At 38.6% G+C, this 20,340-nt stretch overlaps 1 protein-coding gene across 4 annotated transcripts in view; it reads left to right on the top strand.

The window, feature by feature from the left end:
* Positions 1 to 20,340, top strand: part of TTC39C (tetratricopeptide repeat domain 39C) — a 91,391-nt gene that overhangs the window by 51,170 nt on the left and 19,881 nt on the right. For 3 of the 4 annotated variants that reach the window (XM_081078957.1, XM_081078958.1, XM_081078959.1), the window contains exons 5-6: positions 5,018 to 5,372; positions 7,094 to 7,262. In XM_081078957.1, the coding sequence (XP_080935083.1) occupies positions 5,018 to 5,372; positions 7,094 to 7,262 (524 nt within the window). The remainder of the gene's footprint in view (positions 1 to 5,017; positions 5,373 to 7,093; positions 7,263 to 20,340) is intronic. The other variant, XM_081078960.1, reaches the window with a different exon arrangement.

The following is a 20,340-nucleotide window of genomic DNA, read 5'->3' as shown; positions in this document are numbered from 1 at the left end:
TTGTTTCAAACAAACATAACCAAAAGTGGGTTTTATTTGCCTTTCAGAAACACACTGGTTTATTAAACTATAAAATAATTAGGTACTTCTTCGCTGGGCTCCATTTCTTAGAAAACATTTTTGATGGATAATTTTCTTGGGGGAGAAACTCCTTCTTGGGATGTTTGTTATAGGTTCCCCTCCCCTACCCCTTGAGTGGGTAGCACAGAGTGGGTGGGGGCTGCACATGCTTACCTGAGCTCCAGGTAGACATGAGTGTGTGTGAATTTTGTCATGCTTCATACTTTTATAAGAGTTCTTGTCCTTTACTTCATTTGATCTTCTGTATAATGAATTGCTCCATCTCTCTTCATTTTCCCATACTACTTTGTGAGTATCTTTTTAATATTCAGAGCCTTTTGTTTCAGTGAACATATATTAATTACTTTTGTAATAAAAATAAATTATTTTTAAAACCTATTTTATGGCACTTGCCACCTTCTTTTATGTTTCTTTTATTTCCTTGTGAACTTGAAGATAGGCCCTGTGGGGACAGGGCCAGGAGTGTAGTTTCCAGGCTCTCAGCCTCACGTGGAAAGGTGCTGGCTCAGGTAATAGATGGCCGTCGGCTGTAACCCTTGAGCCATTGGCCACTAATATAACTGCCATGGCTACGTTGGGGAGTCGAGTCGAGGAGAGTCAGTCTGTTGACTGAGGGTAAAGATAATGATACCTAGTTCAAACTAAATCATCTTTTGCCCCTTTCAAAGTCTATTATGCGGATCATAGAAAAGGCATGCCTCAACTTACCTTCCCTTTTAGGGATAACCAGCCTCATCTAGAACAAGAGAATAGACAGAATGCTATGGTAGGCACACTCTCACCAGATACAATCTCTGCTGAAACATCTACAAATTTTTTTCCAAACTCACTTTGGGATAACTTGATATTTTCCTCTACCAGACAACTCTTGCCCTTTCACAGGAAGAACCCCCTCACTTCAGCCCTGCCCGTTCATGGGGACAGGGTTTCCTCTCTCCCCTACATGTCCCAACTGATTAAAGCTGGCATCAATAGGGGATCGCAAATGGTCTTTGGTTTTCTGCCCTGTGTCTTCCTCCACAGGCACAGATAATACTGGCTGAATGACTTATATTTGACCTTTCCAAAGAATCATATGGAAGGCTGTGCAGAGTGTGGGCTCTTGACTGCTGCTTTCTCTGCTTGTTGGGAAGATGTGTGCTTACGGACCACATTGATAGGTCATGGAGCTAAGAGTCCCTCCTGCAGGAGCTGAGGTGCTGTCTGCTGCCCGCCCTGCCCTGACCCTCACTCAGCCTTTGCTCATCCACTCAGGGTCTGTCTGTCCTCAGACGTTTTTAGTCACAGTATTTAGGACTGGGAGTAGTAGAGCAAGTCCTGGGGAACCTGTCTCAGTGTCAAGGTGAACTTACAAAGTTGTAAAAACAAAATCTCCCTCTACATATGCATTCATTCGTTTTGCACATATTTCAGTTTCTAATCTTTGACTTAGTCAAAGCTTTCGGCTCTATTTACCTGACTCAAATTAAGGGCATTGGAACTTGTTACTATCGATTTTAACATGTCCTTTTAACCATGGGAACTTAAACGCCTCTCTTAGGCAAGCAATCAAAGACATGTTGAATTTATTTCATTTCATATAAAAATGGAGTTTTTATCATGTTGTTTTGTTTTGTTTCATTAACTGAATTCTGTGCAGTTGCATTGGTGGATTTTTATGTTTGTTTCTATTGCTACCATTCTTTTCTGTAACTCTTCACCTGAGATCTGGATGGTTTCCCTAGCACTAGTTCCTTCAACCCCAGTTGTAGAAATTCCCTGCTTCTCTGTGCAGGTGTCCTTCCTCAGCTGGACAGCAGGGGCCGCCATAATCGGAGCATGCCATCCCTACACCCTTTTGTCCCAGTGCCCCCTGTTTCGCTCTGCCTGTAAACAGCTTGTCCATCTGTGCCTCCATACCCACATTCCTGTTTCTCTCTCCTGGAATGCTTCCTTTCCCTAAATGGCAGCTTCACTTCCTTAATAACACTGCAGTGGCCTAGAAAATGCAGGATGAAAAATGGAGTTACATTTTCCCCTCTAAATTTCCAGTTAGGCATGGGGATAGAAGGGCGTCAAGTTTCCTTCTAAAATCCTGCAATACTTATTTTGTGCTTTCTAATTTATGTATTTATTACAAAGAAAACAATCGAATGAGAAAACAGAAATTTAAAAAAATCAATTTATTCATAATCTCAACATTGTTTTCATTTTTCTGTATATTACCCAATGGAGCATATACATAAATATAGTCCTATCATGCACACTTATTTTCTTATTTGTTTTATTCTCTAATTTTATTGTGGGCATTTGGAGGGCTGATATTATTTGTACCTGATAGTTCTTTTGTGTCCTTCAGATGCCAAGCACAGTCCTAGGCCAAAATGGGAACTTAATAGCTGATTAATATTTTTAAAGTTTTCAAGTTTTCCTTCATTTTTTAAAATTCATAGTCAATGTTTATTTCTCTTCAGTTAGATCCCAGTTGCTTTTGTGTTCTCAAGTATGTGTGTTAGTTTCCTATTTCAAGAACATATGTTAGTTTCCTATTGTTTTTACATCTTCCTATTCAGTTTTTGGCTTTTTGGATCATAACTGAGAGTCATCTTTCATGTTTGTGCACATATTTGAATGGCCTAAACACTTTGCTAGCATACAGAGACGCTCCAGAGTTTTTTCCAACCTTTCCTTTCCCACAATATTTCTATTTAGGAGGGAAAAAGTCACTGAGACTCTTAAAGGCAGGATTTATGTCTTATTTCTTATTCAGTGCCTGAAATGTAGTATGTGCTCAGTAAATATTTTTGTTAAATTGAACTGAATGTAAATACATTGTTTCAAACGTGTTTTATACTTATAAAGTTATAGAAATAGTTCTCTTTCTAAAAAAGCTTTTATAGACTGATTTGTTTTGCTTGTTCATCCTGTCTTATAGCATTCTTTTCACTGCACTTAAGCTATAGGACATTAAGAATCTAGAACTTGTGGAATGATTGTGTTTTGAACTGTGATCTCATAGGAGATACGGTCATTATTTGTCAGAAAATTAATACATTTAAGTCGAATAATAGCTTGAGTCCATGGATTGGGGGTCCTAAAGACCCTCGGGTTCAATGATTTGCTTGGAGGACTCAGCCTATAATCCTGCTCATGGCTTTGATTTATTACAGCAAAGGACACACAGAAAAATCAGCAAACAAAATGGTACAGGAGGAGAAGTGCAGGAAAAATCAGGCACAAGCTTCCCAGGGTCCTCTCCTAGTAGAGTTGCAGAGGATGTGCTTAATTCCCAAAGCAATGAGTGTGACAGCACAGGTGAAATGTTACTGACTTAGAAGCTCATTAGAGACTCAGGGTCCAGAATTTTTATGGGACACTGCCATGTAGGCACCCTGTGCTTTGCATGTACCCAAATTCCAGACTACCAGAAGGAAAGCAGGAGTTCAACATAAAAAACATTGTTTGTGCAAACAGTATAGGCGCAGCGAGCCACTCTTATCAGTTCTGTGAATGGTGGGAACCCTCCCAAATCCAAGTTCCCAGATATCAGCCGAGGACCAACAATGTAAGCAGGTCTTTCAAAGGATAGCAGTAAGCCTGCTGTGTTAGCTCTTTTCTGCACGTACCATGTATTCTTAGATCCCTTTCAGTTCAGGGATTGGACCCTTAGAAATCAGATTTTATGTTACACATTTTCTGTAATTTAAAAGTAATTCTTTCAAAACTTCTTTTCCTGCTGTTCTAAAGGTCCTGGAAATGTAGGATTGGTTTATGCTGTCTTCTGTTTGTACATTGAGGTCAGAGTGTTGGTGCCATATTGGTAACAGTGCCAAGTGGATACGCTCTCTTCTGCACTTACGAGAGAATACTTTTACAGAAAAATCCCTGCAGGAGACCTTTTTCTTAAAAATGTGGTGATGATGCCCTCAGATAAACATAAATAAATCAGCTCCCCCTTCCCTTCCTCATCAGAAGAGAAAAACGTTTGCAGGAGGAAAGGTTGAGGTGGGACCTGAGGGCTTATCTGAGAGGGGCCAGGGGCATAGAGTGGGTTGATTCCCAGGTCTTCTCTCTGAAGTCGTCTTTGTGGCACAGTCTTTTAAGAAAATTGCCCTCAGGGAATTAATGGACAGCAGCTTTAAAAATAACAGATTTTCACCCTCTGGTGTGAAGTAGCTTCTTCTTTGCCATCGTCCTTCACAGATCTCTCTAGGTTGGGACAGTATGTGAGCGTCGCTGTCATACACCAAATACAGCCATTCTAATAAGGGGTGGTTAAGCCACTAATAGACATTAGATGGAGATGAATTGGGGATTCGTTGCATTTCTACATTTAACACTAATGACTTTTTTATTAATAAACTGGCCATTTCTTCATCCAGTAAATATTGTTTTTGTTTGCTTGTTTTATTTTGGGGGCAAGTCTCCATGTTTGGTGCCTGGGTATAAATTTAGTAGTGAATTAGACTTAGAGCTTGCTCTTGAGGGAGAATGAAACACAGGGTAGACAAATGGAAGAGTTACTAAAAGAGAGTTATCAGGAAAGCACTTTGGACGTTCAGAGATGCAGTGGAGGTTTATGTTTCACAGAATACAAGGGAAAAAGTCAGATTCAAGTGATACTTGCGTGCTCATCATCATTCGTTCATTCTTTCTATCAGTATACATTATATGTTATGACCTAGCTAATATATACGGGGCTTGGTACAATAGTGAACAAAACAATACATGGTTTTTGCCAAGGGGTCATCCAGCGTAGTAAAGGGATACAGACAACAAGTAAAGAATTTAAGCCCTGTGAAGAACAAGATGCAATGATAGGTGATAATTTTTATTTTGTTTTTTTTTTTAATTTTGCTTGAGTTTCAGGTGGTTCTTCAATATCCCTTATTACTAATATAGGAAAATTATTTTGAATGCTTATTTTTTTTCATGCTTTTCTCCCTTTCTCTTATAGCATATATAAAAGGTGGGTGGATCCTTAGGAAAGCCTGGAAGATTTACAATAAATGCTATCTGGACATCAATGCCCTCCAGGAACTGTATCAGAAGAAGCTAACAGAAGAGCCCTTGACTTCTGATGCTGCAAATGATAATCACATTATGACTGAAGGGGTGTCTGAGGAGTCTCTGAACAGACTGAAAGGTGCTGTTAGCTTTGGATATGGCCTTTTTCACCTTTGCATATCCATGGTGCCCCCAAACCTGCTCAAAATCATCAACCTGCTGGGTTTTCCTGGAGACCGCCTACAGGGGCTTTCTTCACTGATGTATGCAAGCGAAAGTAAGGACATGAAGGCCCCTTTAGCTACGTGAGTAGCTATATTGCAATGCTTTGGTAGATAATATAGTGTTGAAAGTAAGTGAACAACAATCAAAACCTTTAAAGGAGACTTCAGGTAAAATGCCTGGTTGGTTGACATGATGCCATGACTTATGTCTTTTACTGTAATGTCAAGGACTGTGTTTTTGCTGGTGTGTATGAGTTGCCTTTGGAGAACAAGGCACTGTTCTTAAGTCTCATGAGTCCTGTGTTTTAAACTGGTAAAATGATCCTATTCTTCAACCTGAAATGATTTTATAAGCAGTTTTTGTGACCTTTACCACGATCACTGAGATTCACGATTCTGATTTTTGGACTTAAGGGATACACCATTGATCAGACTTTTTTCTGATTCTGAAATTTTTATTATTTTATCTTCTTATTGGATAATTTTCCTTGATGAATCTGGTTAGTCCATTGGTCTCTTTTATGTGGCTTGGATAATTTGTGCTATTCAACTAAATCGAGTTGTACTATGTTGTTCAGTCTAAACTTAAATGACAGTTATTTAAACAGAAGACTGTACTGTCCACAGCAAGGATTCGCCCATTTCTCTGTCAGTTAAAAATGACATGATGTTTTTTTCCAATCTGGTAAATAGCTACCATTTGCAATTTGAGTAATTTTACCAGATACTAGATATCCTTTGACATTTACCACTTATCAAAGTTTTTCCAAAAAATGTTGGTATCACAGAGACTCTTAGTGAGCTCTATTTCTACTCATGTCAGTGTTGAGAACTTTGGATGTTAACTCTTAATTACTTGGTAGCTATTAAGATCATTAATTTTTATTTCAAAGAGATTTGTTCTTCCCCAAACTCATTAAATTACACAAACAGTGGTCCTTATCAATTTGATTTAACAGATTTTTAACTTGTGATAATTTGTCTATTTATATCTTTTTATTTTCTGAGAAAGAAATGAATTAAATTAATAATACAAATTAATCTGATCTCCAGACAACTAAACTTAGAGCATGCTTGAAGCACACATTAGGTAAAAATATGTGTTGCGTTGGTTAAAACGTTTTTGTCTATTCATTAAAGCAGATCCCAATGAATGTATTTTGTTTACTTATTTTAACATGGCATTTTTCTTGAAATGGGTGAGTTTGAAGTGACTAATTTACTTATTTGTTATTTAAATTGAGCATCCTCAAAGGCCAGAGAGGATGGCCTCTCATAAAAGTACCAGCCTTTTATGTGGTACTCTCATTTATTATAACCCAATGAAGCATAAATTTTGCCTGTGGCTCCTGTATTTAAGTTCAGATTCTGAGGCTTAGTTTAACTTTTGTGAACACAGGAGAAAACATTTTTCCATTTGTAAAAGGTAATGCTTTTATTATGAGAGGACAGTAAATTTATGGTAAGTAGTTATTGTTTCTAATTTATGCACTGATGAATAAAATGTAGAATTCAGAGATTTATGTTAGAGATTCATCTAGAAGCCTCAGAGGAGCTAAATGCTTCTAATCATCTGATTCTCTGCTCACCTGGTGGAAGGGAGTATGCTGATTTATATGTTGTGTCAAAGTTGCAGTTTTCCAAATATTGATAAAATTAAAAGGGGGAAAGATACTCTGATTTTACTTCAGAGACTGCCTTTGGAAGGAGCGTACATTGGACGAGCACATGCTGGTATTCTGAAAAGTAGAAGCTCCATAAGAAAAGTATTTTGCTCAATGTTTCTCTCCCTTTTCCTTTAGATTAGCTCTGCTGTGGTATCATACTGTAGTCCGCCCGTTTTTCGCCTTGGATGGCAGTGACAACAAAGCAGGCCTGGATGAAGCGAAGGAAATTCTTCTCAAAAAAGAAGCTGCTTATCCCAATTCTTCCCTCTTTATGTTTTTCAAGGGACGCATACAACGATTAGAGGTACTGTGCTTTCCCCAACTTTTTAAAGCCTCTGTTGATCACATGTATAATTCTTGCTTAAGGACTAGTATCACTATGAGCCTGAATGTCATAAGGCCAGGAATAGTTTGTTCTTGTGCCTTTCCTTCATTTTACGATTGCTATGAAGGACTCTTCCAGGAATCCAGGATGTTATTCAGTTACCTTCTGTTCAGGAGACGTGGGCGAAGCAGGGATGAGATTCCGCGTCTGTAATGAGACGAGTTTGGTGTGCTCTAAGCTGGAGGCAGAGGAGTATTAGTTGTTCTAAGTTGAAGAACACAAAATGCAATGTTTTTCTTCTTTGGAGTTACGGACAATCTATTTCTAAATTTTCATCTTGCCTAACAGTTGATTTATACACAAGTTATTGCTTAAATGCAATACCTTTGAAAGCATCAGCTTTGAAATAGTAGTAGCTTTTATTATTTTTGTGTGTGTGCTTCATTTGGCTAGCTACTGTGCCAGGAGCATTACACTTGCTATCCCATTTAATCCTCAGAACAACATTATGACATAGATACAAAATTGTCATCGTGTTTCATAGAAAAGAATAGGGATCCAAGAGGACTTTAAGTGACTTTCAAGCTCACCCAGCAAGTGAGGCCAGGCTGTCTCATTCCAGAAACAGAACGTGCCCTGGCCTTGTGTGTGGGGAGGAGGGGGGAAGAGAGGGTGGGAGCGGGTACTTTATTTCTCTTTTGTGTCCTGATTTTTCTTTGCTCGCTTGAGGACATTAGGATTTGAAGAAAAATGAAAATATTTATAAGAAATCATACAAAGGAAAGAAGGTGGCTGTATCCTAGGTGCGTCACCCATATTCTCACCAACAGCTGGTAGTGAATCAGTGTGAGGTTTTAACAACCTCTGTCCTCCGGTTAACCAGGCACTCTGCGCTAGCACAGTCAGAACTAGAAGTCAGCCCCCAGCAAACTCCATGAGTGCTTTTGAAGATTGTGGCCTAGGCATGCTTTCATGAGCACAGTGGTGTTTTGTTCACTAATTTGGGGGGCTTGGCAGTGGAGTGTATATTAGTTCCCCAGTAATTTCTTTCCTTCGTGAAGTACTCCTTAAATCTGAGGACTCTTCACCTTCATATATGGAAGTTGTATTTTTGAGATTATACTAATAATTTATTATTGAAACAGAACAGAAAACTCAGCAGGATCGAAATTATTGTAAACCCACGTCCGAGTTCCTTTTCTTCCCCTTTTCTTGAAACAGATTTTCTCTGAAACTCGTGAGCCTTCAGTTATTTTTCTCCCTTTTTTCTCTTACTATCTTAAAAATATAGTTCTGATCAATCTTTTGTGCAGTCTGGTCTACCTGTTTGTGTTCTTTTCTTTGAAGCTCAGGTTATGGCCCTACGTGTAGGGAAGGCTATTCAGGCTTTAAATTAAAGTTTCTCTAGTCTCCTGGGTTTGTGCAGGAGGAAATAGCACTGTAAAAGGAAATTTTAAATTGACTAAGCCTTTCCACTAAAGTGGTCATTTCTGAAATGACCCAAATTTCTGAAAGTTGGGTACAGGGTAAGTGCTTTCTTAGATGTAAATTTCTTAAAGGGTAAGCATTATACATTTTGAGTAACTGAACATGATATTAGGTTTAGTGTTCATCAGAGATTTTGCTGACTGGGAATGAGAGCCTGAAGTTTAGAACTGTGTGCAACCCAGCAGTAAGGTACCATAGCCTCAGGCACTTATTAGGGCTCTCTCTACTCCACTGATCAGTGAATGCACTGAACTAGGTTTTGAAGCTGTTAAATACAAATATAAAAGTCAAGATTTGTTATGCTAGCCATTTTAGTTTATTTTTCGTTTTACAACAAAAATGCTTAATTTTTAGCTAAAGTGATAACTTTTTTCCCCCAAAAAAATTCTTAATTTGGTGTGGTTTTAGTTTATGCCACAATTCATTCTTATTAGGGACTGAGTGAATGCTGTAAGTAAGGGGTCATTCATTGTTGCTGAGTTGGGTCTAGAAATGAGGAAGCCATAAGCGCCGTCAAAGGATTCTTATAAATACGGTTTGGGAGATACACAGTCAACATTATAGCTTTTAGCAGGCATTTAGTCTCTTTTAGGGGAGATCATTGTGATCTGAATAAAGTAGTAGATGCTAGAACTCCACTGTGAGCAGCTTGCTTACCCAACTGATACTTTGTTTAGAGAAAAAGAGACTAAAAGATCTGTTACTGATGGTTTAGTGAGCTGTAGCCTGAGGGCCAAGTGAAGAGTGTTTCTGTTTGGCCCTTCTCAAAAGTGCAGAGGATAAAAGGATTTTATGGCTAACTTGAAATATTATTGATATTATCCTCAAGGTGCCCAGACACCAGTATTTCATTAATCTTCCCAAGTAACCCTGTAGGAAGCTATCAGATGGTGACGTCCTTCGTTTGCAGATGAGGAACTCTGCCGGGAGAGGCTGTATATGGCTCTTGTCAAAGGCTTTGTAAGGCCTGTAAAGTTCCAACTCAGTTTATGAAAACCCAGGGCTCAGTCGGCAAATTTGCAACAAATCTTTTTCTTCTCAGTGAGCGTTTAAGTTAGAGATAGGGCCCCTTGAGATCTTTTTATCAACAAACACAGAACATGGTCTGGGCTCTGATTTAGGCAGTTGCATCATGTGACACTGATTTAGTTTCTTCAGTGACTCTGAATCTGCAAAATTATTTAACAGCTGCTTTTATGTAAGCCTACTATCGTATAGGGTGACGAGCTCTATATGAGTTGGTTAATTTTCATTTTCCTGTACTCGTTATTTTCACATTATGTGCATTTTCTAATATCACTAACAACTGTTTACATTCGGATAGTTTGGAGTCCTTATGGGAAGCTTGTCTTTAACATACCCACCCCTATCCTGCCACGTGCATAGCCCTGTTGTAGTGGCTTCATTGTTTTCTGCTGTTACAGACTAACTTGATATAGCAGTAAACGTCTACACCTTTGGGAGTGCGTGGAGTCCACTTGTACCTCCGGATGGAGAGCATTTCTGCTACTTGTGACTGATTGTTAGCCAGGCTGCAGAAAGAATTTCTTTCCTTACTGCCTTTGCTTCTCCCCACTGCATTCTGTTAAGACTATGGTAGTGATAAGTCCATTGATATACAAGTGACTGAGTGTGTTTCTTGATTGTTTAAAAAGTGTTAGGGACAAGCCTACATTTTAATAAATTTTTTATTGCTCTTATCCTCTTTTTTCTCTAAACAATATAGATTTGCACGACTTTCCTCCCCTTCCGTGTTAACCATCTACTTAGTATGTAATATACAGATACATGTATTTGGTTTTATATATATATATATATATATATATATATATATATATATATATATATATATGTAGTTTTGTATATATACTTTATATGGTACAACTGGTGATAAGACTAATTTTTAATATTATTCTATCTGTATCTGTATTTATAATAAGTGCTCAAATATTTGAATGAATGAAAGTTGATAAACATATTCTAATGAAGTTCCTATTATGCAAGCACTTTGAGATCTCCTATTTTGAAACTATCTTCTGAGCTTGGACCCATACTTTTTTAATATCCTGCATGTTAGCATTTTAAAACTCAGAAATCTGGGGTTAGCGTGAGACTGACCATCTGTATATTTGTTGAGTGAGTACATGAGTCTCTTGGAAGGAAATTCATTAATCAGTGTGAGTGACATTATTTCTTTAAGAAAGAAAGTTGGTTATTAAGGACTGTCTACTATTCTCGTGTGACACGTAAACCTTTTTCTAAAGCCAATTCTGAGGAAGGTGCCAAAATGTCTGGACAGTGAGAATAAAGAGGATGGCCTCCTAAGGAGGGTACCAAATCAGATATTTAGATTCTGATGTGCTGGCTAAAGAAGTATGACTCTACAGAAATGAATTAAATACATTTAAATGAAATCAAAAACAATTGGATTTAAATGAAGTCTGTGCCCCATGCTGGAAGTGCCAAGATGAGAAGACATGAGCCCCTGTACTCCACAGATGCAGCCTGGTAGTCACTCAACTATAACTGCCTCTCAGATAATTACAACTACAGTACTACTTCATGAGGGCAAAACAGAAGTTTGCATGAGGCCTAGAGGCCACCCTGAGAAGTTATAATGAACTTCACCTTTTATGTGTATGTGTGCCCTTATCACACCATCTCTCTCTTATTTGAAGCTGCCTTCTTTGTCCTTTCTGAGAAACACAGCCTTCTCACTCCACAGTCTGCTCCTCTGCTTTGAGTTTCCTTCCCTCCATCCCTATCCTGCTGAGAAAGGCATATGGTAGGATGTGGTTTCTGTTCTTCACAAGCAGCATCTGCAGGAACTACTTCGACATAGTCACGTACCATTTCCTTCCAGGAGGGTGGGGGTTTTTATCCCTATTTTCTATTACCTATGAAGTTCTGTGTGAAAGGCATTTATTTATACTTCTTCTATCCCAGCATGTGTGTGTCCTGTCTCTGGAGCTCACTCCATCTTTATTTCAGGTGTCTTCAATTGTCTGAGGTACCTTTTAAAAACTGGCTATAGTGCTTTCTTTCTACAGACGTTCTTGAAGATAAAATTACATTGTTCGTTGGTGCTCCCAGAATAAGTGGGAAATCTGTGTTGCTTTTTTAGCCCATGAGTTCATGACTGTGGCAGGAACAGAAAAGTGGAGATTGGTCCCTCTGGTGATTAATTTATCAGATAGAAAAAGAGACAGAAGACCCTGTGGAGGTAAAGGTCATGAAGAGTAGGGGCCAGGGCAGAAGCGCCAAATACAGAGGACGGGCTGGGCCCGAGCTCCTGTCTCTGGGGCATGTTATCATTATCAGAGCTGTTTGATAGCAGTGCTTCTTTGCATCTGTTGACAAACAAGCCTGCCCTCTGCATTTGAGCAGCATGGTTTGCCAGAATGATGCAATGTTATTATTTATAGGATCAGGAAAAATACAATGCAGGAAGAGAACTAATTCCCGGAAGTTCTGTTAAGTGTAGTCTTCTCTTCCTCCATCCTACGTGGTTCTCCTTATTACTTCAGGCACCCAAAAATTGGGTTGCCATTTATTCTTAGAAGTACACAGAATGAGAGATTGAGGAGAGATGAAGGAAGTATTTGCCTTCACTTCCCAGTGAGATAAATTCATATTGTGTGGTTTAATGACTTGGTTCACTGAAATAAGAAGATAATAGTAAAATTGCTAATAAGTTAAATACATGTGCTAGCGCTAGAGTTTAACTCTGTCTTTACAGGCTGTTGGGTTGAAAAGCAAGTAGAAGGTCAATACTGATTTATACCCCGGAGCCGCTAATTGTGCATAAGAGGATGAGCTTTCCTTTCCTATATTAGCCCTAGCCCGAAGGGTAGGGGTAAATGCATAATCGGCTGTTAGGTGGCCGTGATAGCTGTACTGCTAAACTGATTCTGCTACGCAGCGGCATTAATGCTGAATCACATGTAAATAAGTGGGTTGTCACAACATGTCCTTCTGTGTGTCACACAACATGTGACAAGGAGGACCTTTCATTTTAAAACACATAGTTTAAGACATTAAGCAACTTCATAAAAATAGTCCGGTTATAAATAAATTCGTTTTCACTTCAAATTGCTTTGTGATCTTTAATGTGCTTTATGAGACTTTGTTCAGTTTTGTTTACAAATCTAATGTTTACATGTTTTAACATAATTTTATAAATAACTGGTATGCAGGCTATTTAAATTCCCATTGTGTTAATAATTTGATGTTTCCCTGTTGGAAAATTGTTGTTGGGATATTTGACTGTTTCCCTGTTATTTCCCAGTATTTCACTGTGATAGCAGCTACTGCAATAAATATCTTAGCATATTTTTTCTTATTTTTTCCCTTGAATTATTTCCTTGGGTGATAGCTTCAGTGATGTCATTATTAGAATCAAAAGAGTACGACGAGCTCTTAACTCTTGCTAAATGATGAGAGATTATACTCAAAAAATAGTAGGCCAGAGTAGAGTCATTCATTATTTTGTGCATGGTACCTGCAGCAGTTTTCTGCTACATAGTTTTATTTTTTTATTTCCATATGATGAAAATTAAAGCATTTTGAAGACGGTTTTTAAAATATTACTGATGAGACATCTTGTGTTCATGTATCAGAAGATTCATTAAGATTGCAATATTTCTTACTTAAGCTAAAGATTCAGTTCAGTTCCTATCAAAATCACAGCTTGCTTTTTTGCAGAAATTGACAAACTGATAAACTGCAGGCACACAAAATAGACAAAATATTCTTGAAAAGGAAGAACAAAGTTGGAAGATTCATGCTGCCTAAGCTCAGAACTTACTACACAGTAATCAAGACAGTGTGGTACTGGCATAAGAATAGACATCTAGATCAATAAGAATCAAGAAATAAACCTTTACATGTATGGGTCAATTGACTTTTGACAAGGGCACCAAGACAAGACAATGGGCCAAGAATAGTCTTTTCAACAAATGTAAAGGTGTTAGGGCAACTGAATATTCACATGAAAAGAATGAAATTGGGCCTTTCAGTCGGAACCACCATGTTCCAATAATTCACCAAAATGACTAACACAAAGGGAAAGAAGAGAGGCCCCTGCTATATGTTCTCTAGGCCTTTTAGAAAACATAAGAGTTTTTGGCCACATACATACGAATCTAAAAGAAAAGTGATATTATAGACGTCAAGGGAATGGGCACTTTTCAAAACGGAATGCCCCACAGATGTTCCCATGGCAAAACTAGAAGAGTCTACAGTGTTACCCGGCATACAATTGGCATTGTTGTAAACAAACAAGGGAAAGATTCTTGCCGAGAGAATGAATGTACGTATTGAGCATATGAAGCACTCGTGAGTCAAGATAGCTTCCTGAAAATCATGAAAGAAAATGATCAAAAAGAGAAGGAAGCCAAAGAGAAAAGTACCTGGGTTTAACTGAAGCGCCAGCCTGCTCCACCCAGAGAGGCACACTGTGTCAGAACCAACAGAAAGGAGCCTGAGCTGCTGGGACCCATTCCCTATGAATTCATGGCATGATAAGTGTAAAAAAATAAAAGACCTCTGTACTGCTAAAAAAAAATAATAATAAAGAATGAAGTTGGACCCACTGCCTCACACCATAAACAAGAATTAGTGCAACATGGATCATAGACCTAAATGTAAAAGCTAAAACTATCAAACTCTTGGATGAGGCAGTCATTTCTTAGATGTGACATTGAAAGCACAACAACAAAAGAAAAAATAGGTAAATTGAACTATATCGAAACTTAAAACCTTTGTGCTGCAAAGAATACCATCAAGAAAGTGAAAAGACAACCCACAGAATAGGAGAAAATATTTGCAAGTTATAGATCCGATAAGAATTTATATTCAGAATATGTAAAGAACTCTAACGCTCAATTATTGAAAGACAAATTATCCAATTAAAAAAATAGGCAAAGTATTTGATGAGACATTTCTTCAAAGATACATAAGTAACCAATAAGCACAGAAAAAGATGCTCGACATCACAAGTCATTGTGAAGAAATGCAAATCAAAACCAAGCAAGATGCTATTTCACATTCACCAGGCTAACTATAATGAAGACAGCCAATAACAAGTGTAGACAAGCATGTAGAGAAATTGGGACCCTCATTCATTGCTGGTAGAAATGTAAAATACTGCAGCCACTTTGGGAAACAGTTTGGCAGTTCCTCAAAACATTAAACATAGGTCTACCATATAACCCAGCAATTCCATGCTTATGTGTGTTTAGCTTTTATTTGCTAATAAGTTACATATTATATATGACTTATATATACGTTAACTTCATACTTATGGAGGTCCCATAGATAAGGGACCTAAGAAATGACCAGAGCAGGCTTTTTATCCCTTTAGACAAAGAAATAATACATTTGTGAATAAACGAGGAGACAAAGAAACTTAGGCAGGGGACTAAATAGTGAAGAAACTAAGAGGAGTTTCTTTATACAGCATTTTCAGCTCTGAGTTCCCTGTCTCTGGTGATAAGGATGTCTCTCTGTCTCCTTGTGCAGAGGGGGTACCTTTCATGTGGGAGATTTATTTCCCGCTTTCAGGGAGACAGAGGGGTCACGGTGTCCTTCTTGCACCTACTGTTTTTCAAGTAACTTTAGTTCAAAATAATCAGTATGCCAAAGTGGCACATTTTGGAGTGGCCTGCCTTGAACCCCATCAGCCATCTAAAGGCTTAGTGTTATTAGATACTCATTGCCAGCGGGTTTTTTGTGTTGTGTTTAATCATATTCGTGTCATTCAGTAAATTGTGTGGTGAGGCTTGCTCAGTCTGGAGCCTTGTTGAGGCTGTGTGTGACCCTCATCCTCTGCCTGGAAGGAGCCCAAGGGCTCAGCTATGGAGGCCGACTGCCTAGGCTGAGTCCTGGCTCCTCACTCTGGGCAAGGGACCTTCGACGACACCCTTGATTTCTTTAAGCCTTACTTCCCTCCTCAGCGAATGGGGACCCTAGAAGTACGTGAGACACAGTTTGCTGTTAGGATTCAGTGAGGTGGTAATCTGGGAGGCCTGTGCTGCCGATGGAGCTCTGAGTGAGTACCAGTGTTGGCTGTAATGATGGTGGCACCACTGTGGCTGCTGTTAGGGCCGTGGTGCTAATGGTGACAACTGCAGAGCTCATGCACTGGAGGATAAGGACCGAATGGCAGGTAGGCATAAGCAGACACAGGCATGGCCAGGCTTTGAGAAACAGGAGGGTAAATCACGGTATGATTCACCCTTAGTGCAACCCTCACAGCTGGGAAAGACGGCCCAGAAGTTGGGGGTACTTGGGCTGGCTCTCGGGGATTAGTAGGAATTTGCGCTAGAGGTAACAGCATAGAAGATGAGCCTGCAGTCAAGCCCAGAACCCAGAAAAGGCAAGACGCTGGGAGATCCAATCTCAGTGGGAGTGGAGCATTTGGTGGACAGAGGAAGGTGAAATCGGGAATCAACAGAGCGTTGAATTTTGTTTCTCAGTGCAAATCTACTTTCTCATGGAGGAGTTTCTTGTTCAAAGTTAATGGAATGTATAGGGTGCACAGTGTATGGAATGCAGATGTATTGTTTCTTTGCCCTTCAGTTTTGTGTTTATTGTTCTTGTTTGTTTTCATTTCTTCCTATCTACTCGTATTTTGGGGGTAGATTGTCCCTTAATATCAGATTGGAAACGTGACCATTTGTTTTTCTCCTATTTAAAACATGAATTTACATATTCATGCAGTCAGCATTCCAATTCTGTGTTCCTCACTCTTCTAATGCTAATAAATGTATAATAGACTCCCATTGAGGGGTGGCACAAAGCCTAGTTTTAAGAAACAGCGTTTCTCACTTTTACCTACCCCTTGTCCAGGGGTAGGTACTCTTCTAGAGCTCTTCTATGAAATTTTGTAATTTCTCATAGTATCATATTGACCTTTTCTGGTTTTCTTTATGATTTTGGACTCTTAATGTGTGGGCACACTGGTGTCTTAAATCTGTGCGTTTCTTTCTTCAGTGCACTAGTCCTCATTTCTCTGTGGTTTCTTGTAGAGGACTTGTTTGCTCTGGGAATTTGTTGTACTGCTTCAGAGCTTCAGGTTTTGATGTGTAGCATTGTAGAAAGAGTACTGGATTCAAAATCCGGGGATCTGGTTTCAGCCCTGTCATAAACAGTAAGAACACTTTCTGCTTCCATTTGGTTGCTCACACATCGGAGAGAGAGAGCTATGAGACCTCAGTCAAGCCAGTCAATCTTCCATGGCACTGTTGTTTTTTACCTGGAAAATTAGGGGTTCGGAATAAATCGGTGTTTTCTGAAACATCATCCACCCTGAGCAGTTGCTTTGATGACTAGTTTGCACATGTTCCATGAGAAAAGGTTCTCTGTCAGGTCAATCAGGATATCCTGGGGTTTCTCAGAGACTTTATTTTGCAACATGAGGGAGATAAAATATGCAGATATGTGTGCCATGTTTACCCAATTTATTTGATCAGAAAAATTCTTTTTCATACAGTAGCCTGTAAGAATAGAAGGGTTCAATAGAACACACTTTCAGAAACACTAGGCAACATAATTTTTAAGACTTCTTCCAGCGTTGCAATTTTATGGTTCTGTGAATGTACTAAAAGCCACTTAATTGTGCACTAAAAGTATGAATTTCCTGCTACAGGCATGCTTTGTTTTATTGCACTTCATATTATTGCGCTTCACAGATACTACATTTTTTACAAATTAAAGGTTTGTGCCAACCTGTGTTGAGCAAGTCTTTCAGTGTCATTTTTCCAACAGCATTTGCTTACTTCGTGTGTCTATGTCACCTTTTGGTAATTCTCAAAATATTTCAAATGTTTTTCATTTTGACATTTGTTATGGTGATCTGTGACCAATGACCTTTGATGTTATTGTAACATCTCAGATGATGGTTAGGATTTTTTAGCAATATTTTTAATTAAGGTATCTACATTGGTTTTTTTAAACATAATGCTATTGCACACTTAACAGACTACAATATAGTGTAAGCATAACTTTTATATGCACTGGGAAACCGAAAAACTTCGCGTGACTCACTTTATTGTGATGGACTAGAACCAAACCCACAGTATCTCCAATGTATGCCTATATGTGGAATGTATCTCAGCAAAGCTGTTGTACATTTTTATGGTTCTTTAATCTTGAGAATTACCGTGTCTCCCCGAAAATAAAACCTAGCTGGACCATCATCTCTAATGCATCTTTTGGAAGTTAATATAAGATCCAGTCTTATTTTAATATAAGGCCGGGAATATAATATAATATATAATACCAGGTCTTACATTACTTTTTGCTCCAAAAAACGCATTAGAGCTGATGCTCTGGCTAGGTCTTATTTTCGGAGAAACACGGTACCTGGGATTATTTCTGCTTTCTTCAACTTGTCTTTAATTCCTCTTTGAAAAAAACCCAAATAGCAGCTTGCCCTTTGATATCCTTTATAGAGAATGCCATTCAGTTCTAAGAAAGCTTTTCAAAGTCGCTTTCCTGAGTATGGCTTCTATTTGTTTCTCTCATACACGTCTCTATGCATATTAGATCATCTCCATCTATTTTCTAGGTTTGTCTGTTTGTCTTGAATTACTGTCTTCTTTTGAGTAGTGTGACTGTTGTATATTAGTGTATTCTATATTTCTGTGGTCTTTGTTTGTCCAAGTTAGTTCTTTGCATTGTCTTCTTCAATGTTCTTTTTAATTCTTTTATAGCATCTTTAACACATTTATTTCAAATTACTGCTACTTTTCATACAAATTATTTTTCTGTAATTTTAAAAGGCAGCGTGTTACAGCTGAAAAAGCATGAGCTCCGCTCAAAATGGGCTCACTTACTGGCTGCTTGAGCTTTCTTAGCCTGTGTCTTGTCAGACAAACAATAAATAAATAAATAAAGGCAGTCACTTCCGTGTCAGCCTTAAATAATGTAATATGGATACGGTAAAGTGCTAAGCATATGGTACTTGGTCAAGGTTTTTCCTATTTAGACAGAATGTGTCTGGGTTGTAAATCCACTGTAAAGCACTTTCCATCACAGATTTTGTCAAAATAGTGTGCATAACTGTTGAGAGACCAAGGAAATCTTATAACTGGTGCATTATTCAGTTTCTCTACCATTAGTGGTGCATTTGGTTACATAACTCAATTATCAAGGGGATTGCTGTCCATTCTTTTGGAGGTGCTGAAAACATAACCACTATATTCCATTATTTGTACATAATCAGAGATGTGTTGCCTATGATGTAAAAGGCCTTCTGGGGGATGCAGAGAGAAATAGAAAAAGGCCCTGCCCCAAAAAGAATCTTAAAATCTAATTACGAAGAAAGCAATGTGAACGCACGAAAAGGCAATAAAAGGAAAGTGATAAATGAATGGGTGACCCTTGTGGACGGGGATGACTAGGGAAGCAGGGATGGAGGAGGTGGGACCTGAGGGAGGGGAGACTGTCTTCTGTAGAATGAGGAGGCAGTGGAGCATGGAGGTGAGGAGTGTTGGCTCTGGAGTCTGAACAAACAGGTTCAGTTTCAGTGGCTCTACCTCTAACGAAGCACACAGATTGTCTCATTGAGCTACCAAGACTGTTGGCCATCTTACCGGCGACATAAGAGCACCACACATTAGCTTTGATGGCGATGATGAAAAGACCAGAACAGGCTTGTTAAGGCAGCCTTCTTTAAAGGCTCAACATCAGAACATACATTTTCAGCTACCTTGTTATGTCTAAATAATGCATATTCATTTGGGAACATGGTAAAATACAAAGTACAAGGAGCAGATAAAAATCTTTCATTCCAGTAATAACTAGTATTTACCTTTTGCTGGATGGTAGAGTATTGACTGTAATTACCAGCTATAGATCTATATCTTCTAAACAGTCGTTCACAATAGCTCTGTAGGAGTTCTTATATCAGAAATTTGTGCAGACCATGAAAGGACAAATGGAGATTCACAGATCATCCCTATGGTACAGAAATCTGTGTGTACTTTACTAATCGATAATCCATGTGCAATCAGCAGTAACACACAGTATTTATTGTGATCCTGTTCTTAGGGACTCACTGCAATCCTCTGTCATATTTCCTAGAAATGTGTTTTAAGGTCACCACCATCTTTTATTTGCTAAGGCTCTTTCATGTCTTAGGTTATTCACCTTGGGTGGTCCCTTTCTTATATATAGGATTTTATTAATTAGGAATTTCAGAGGACTCTTCTTCATATACTTATATCCTCTTTTTGTATCCTTTTTATATCCACTTGCTCCACATTATCTCTTTAAATACAGCCCTCATCAACCATGTTTCTAAGGAGACTAATTTCCTGCAGTGTAGATTTCTGCTCATTCCCTCTTCCCTCTCTTTGTCTTCAGTGATTTTGTATGCTCCTGCTTTTCCTCCAGGCTCATTGGCCACTCCTCCATCCCTTTTGTTACTTCCTGCTCATCTGCCAAATTTCAACATCCCCTAGAGTATAAACAAAACAAATTATTTCATAAGGTCCACAATTGTGTTGGTTATGAAGGATGGCACTGAAATATGGTTCTATTGCCTAAAATTTAATATTCTTTG

This window comes from Rhinolophus hipposideros, assembly GCF_964194185.1.
Source record: "Rhinolophus hipposideros genome assembly, chromosome: 17".
NCBI lineage: Eukaryota > Metazoa > Chordata > Mammalia > Chiroptera > Rhinolophidae > Rhinolophus > Rhinolophus hipposideros.
This window is presented reverse-complemented; position numbering and strand designations above follow the sequence as displayed.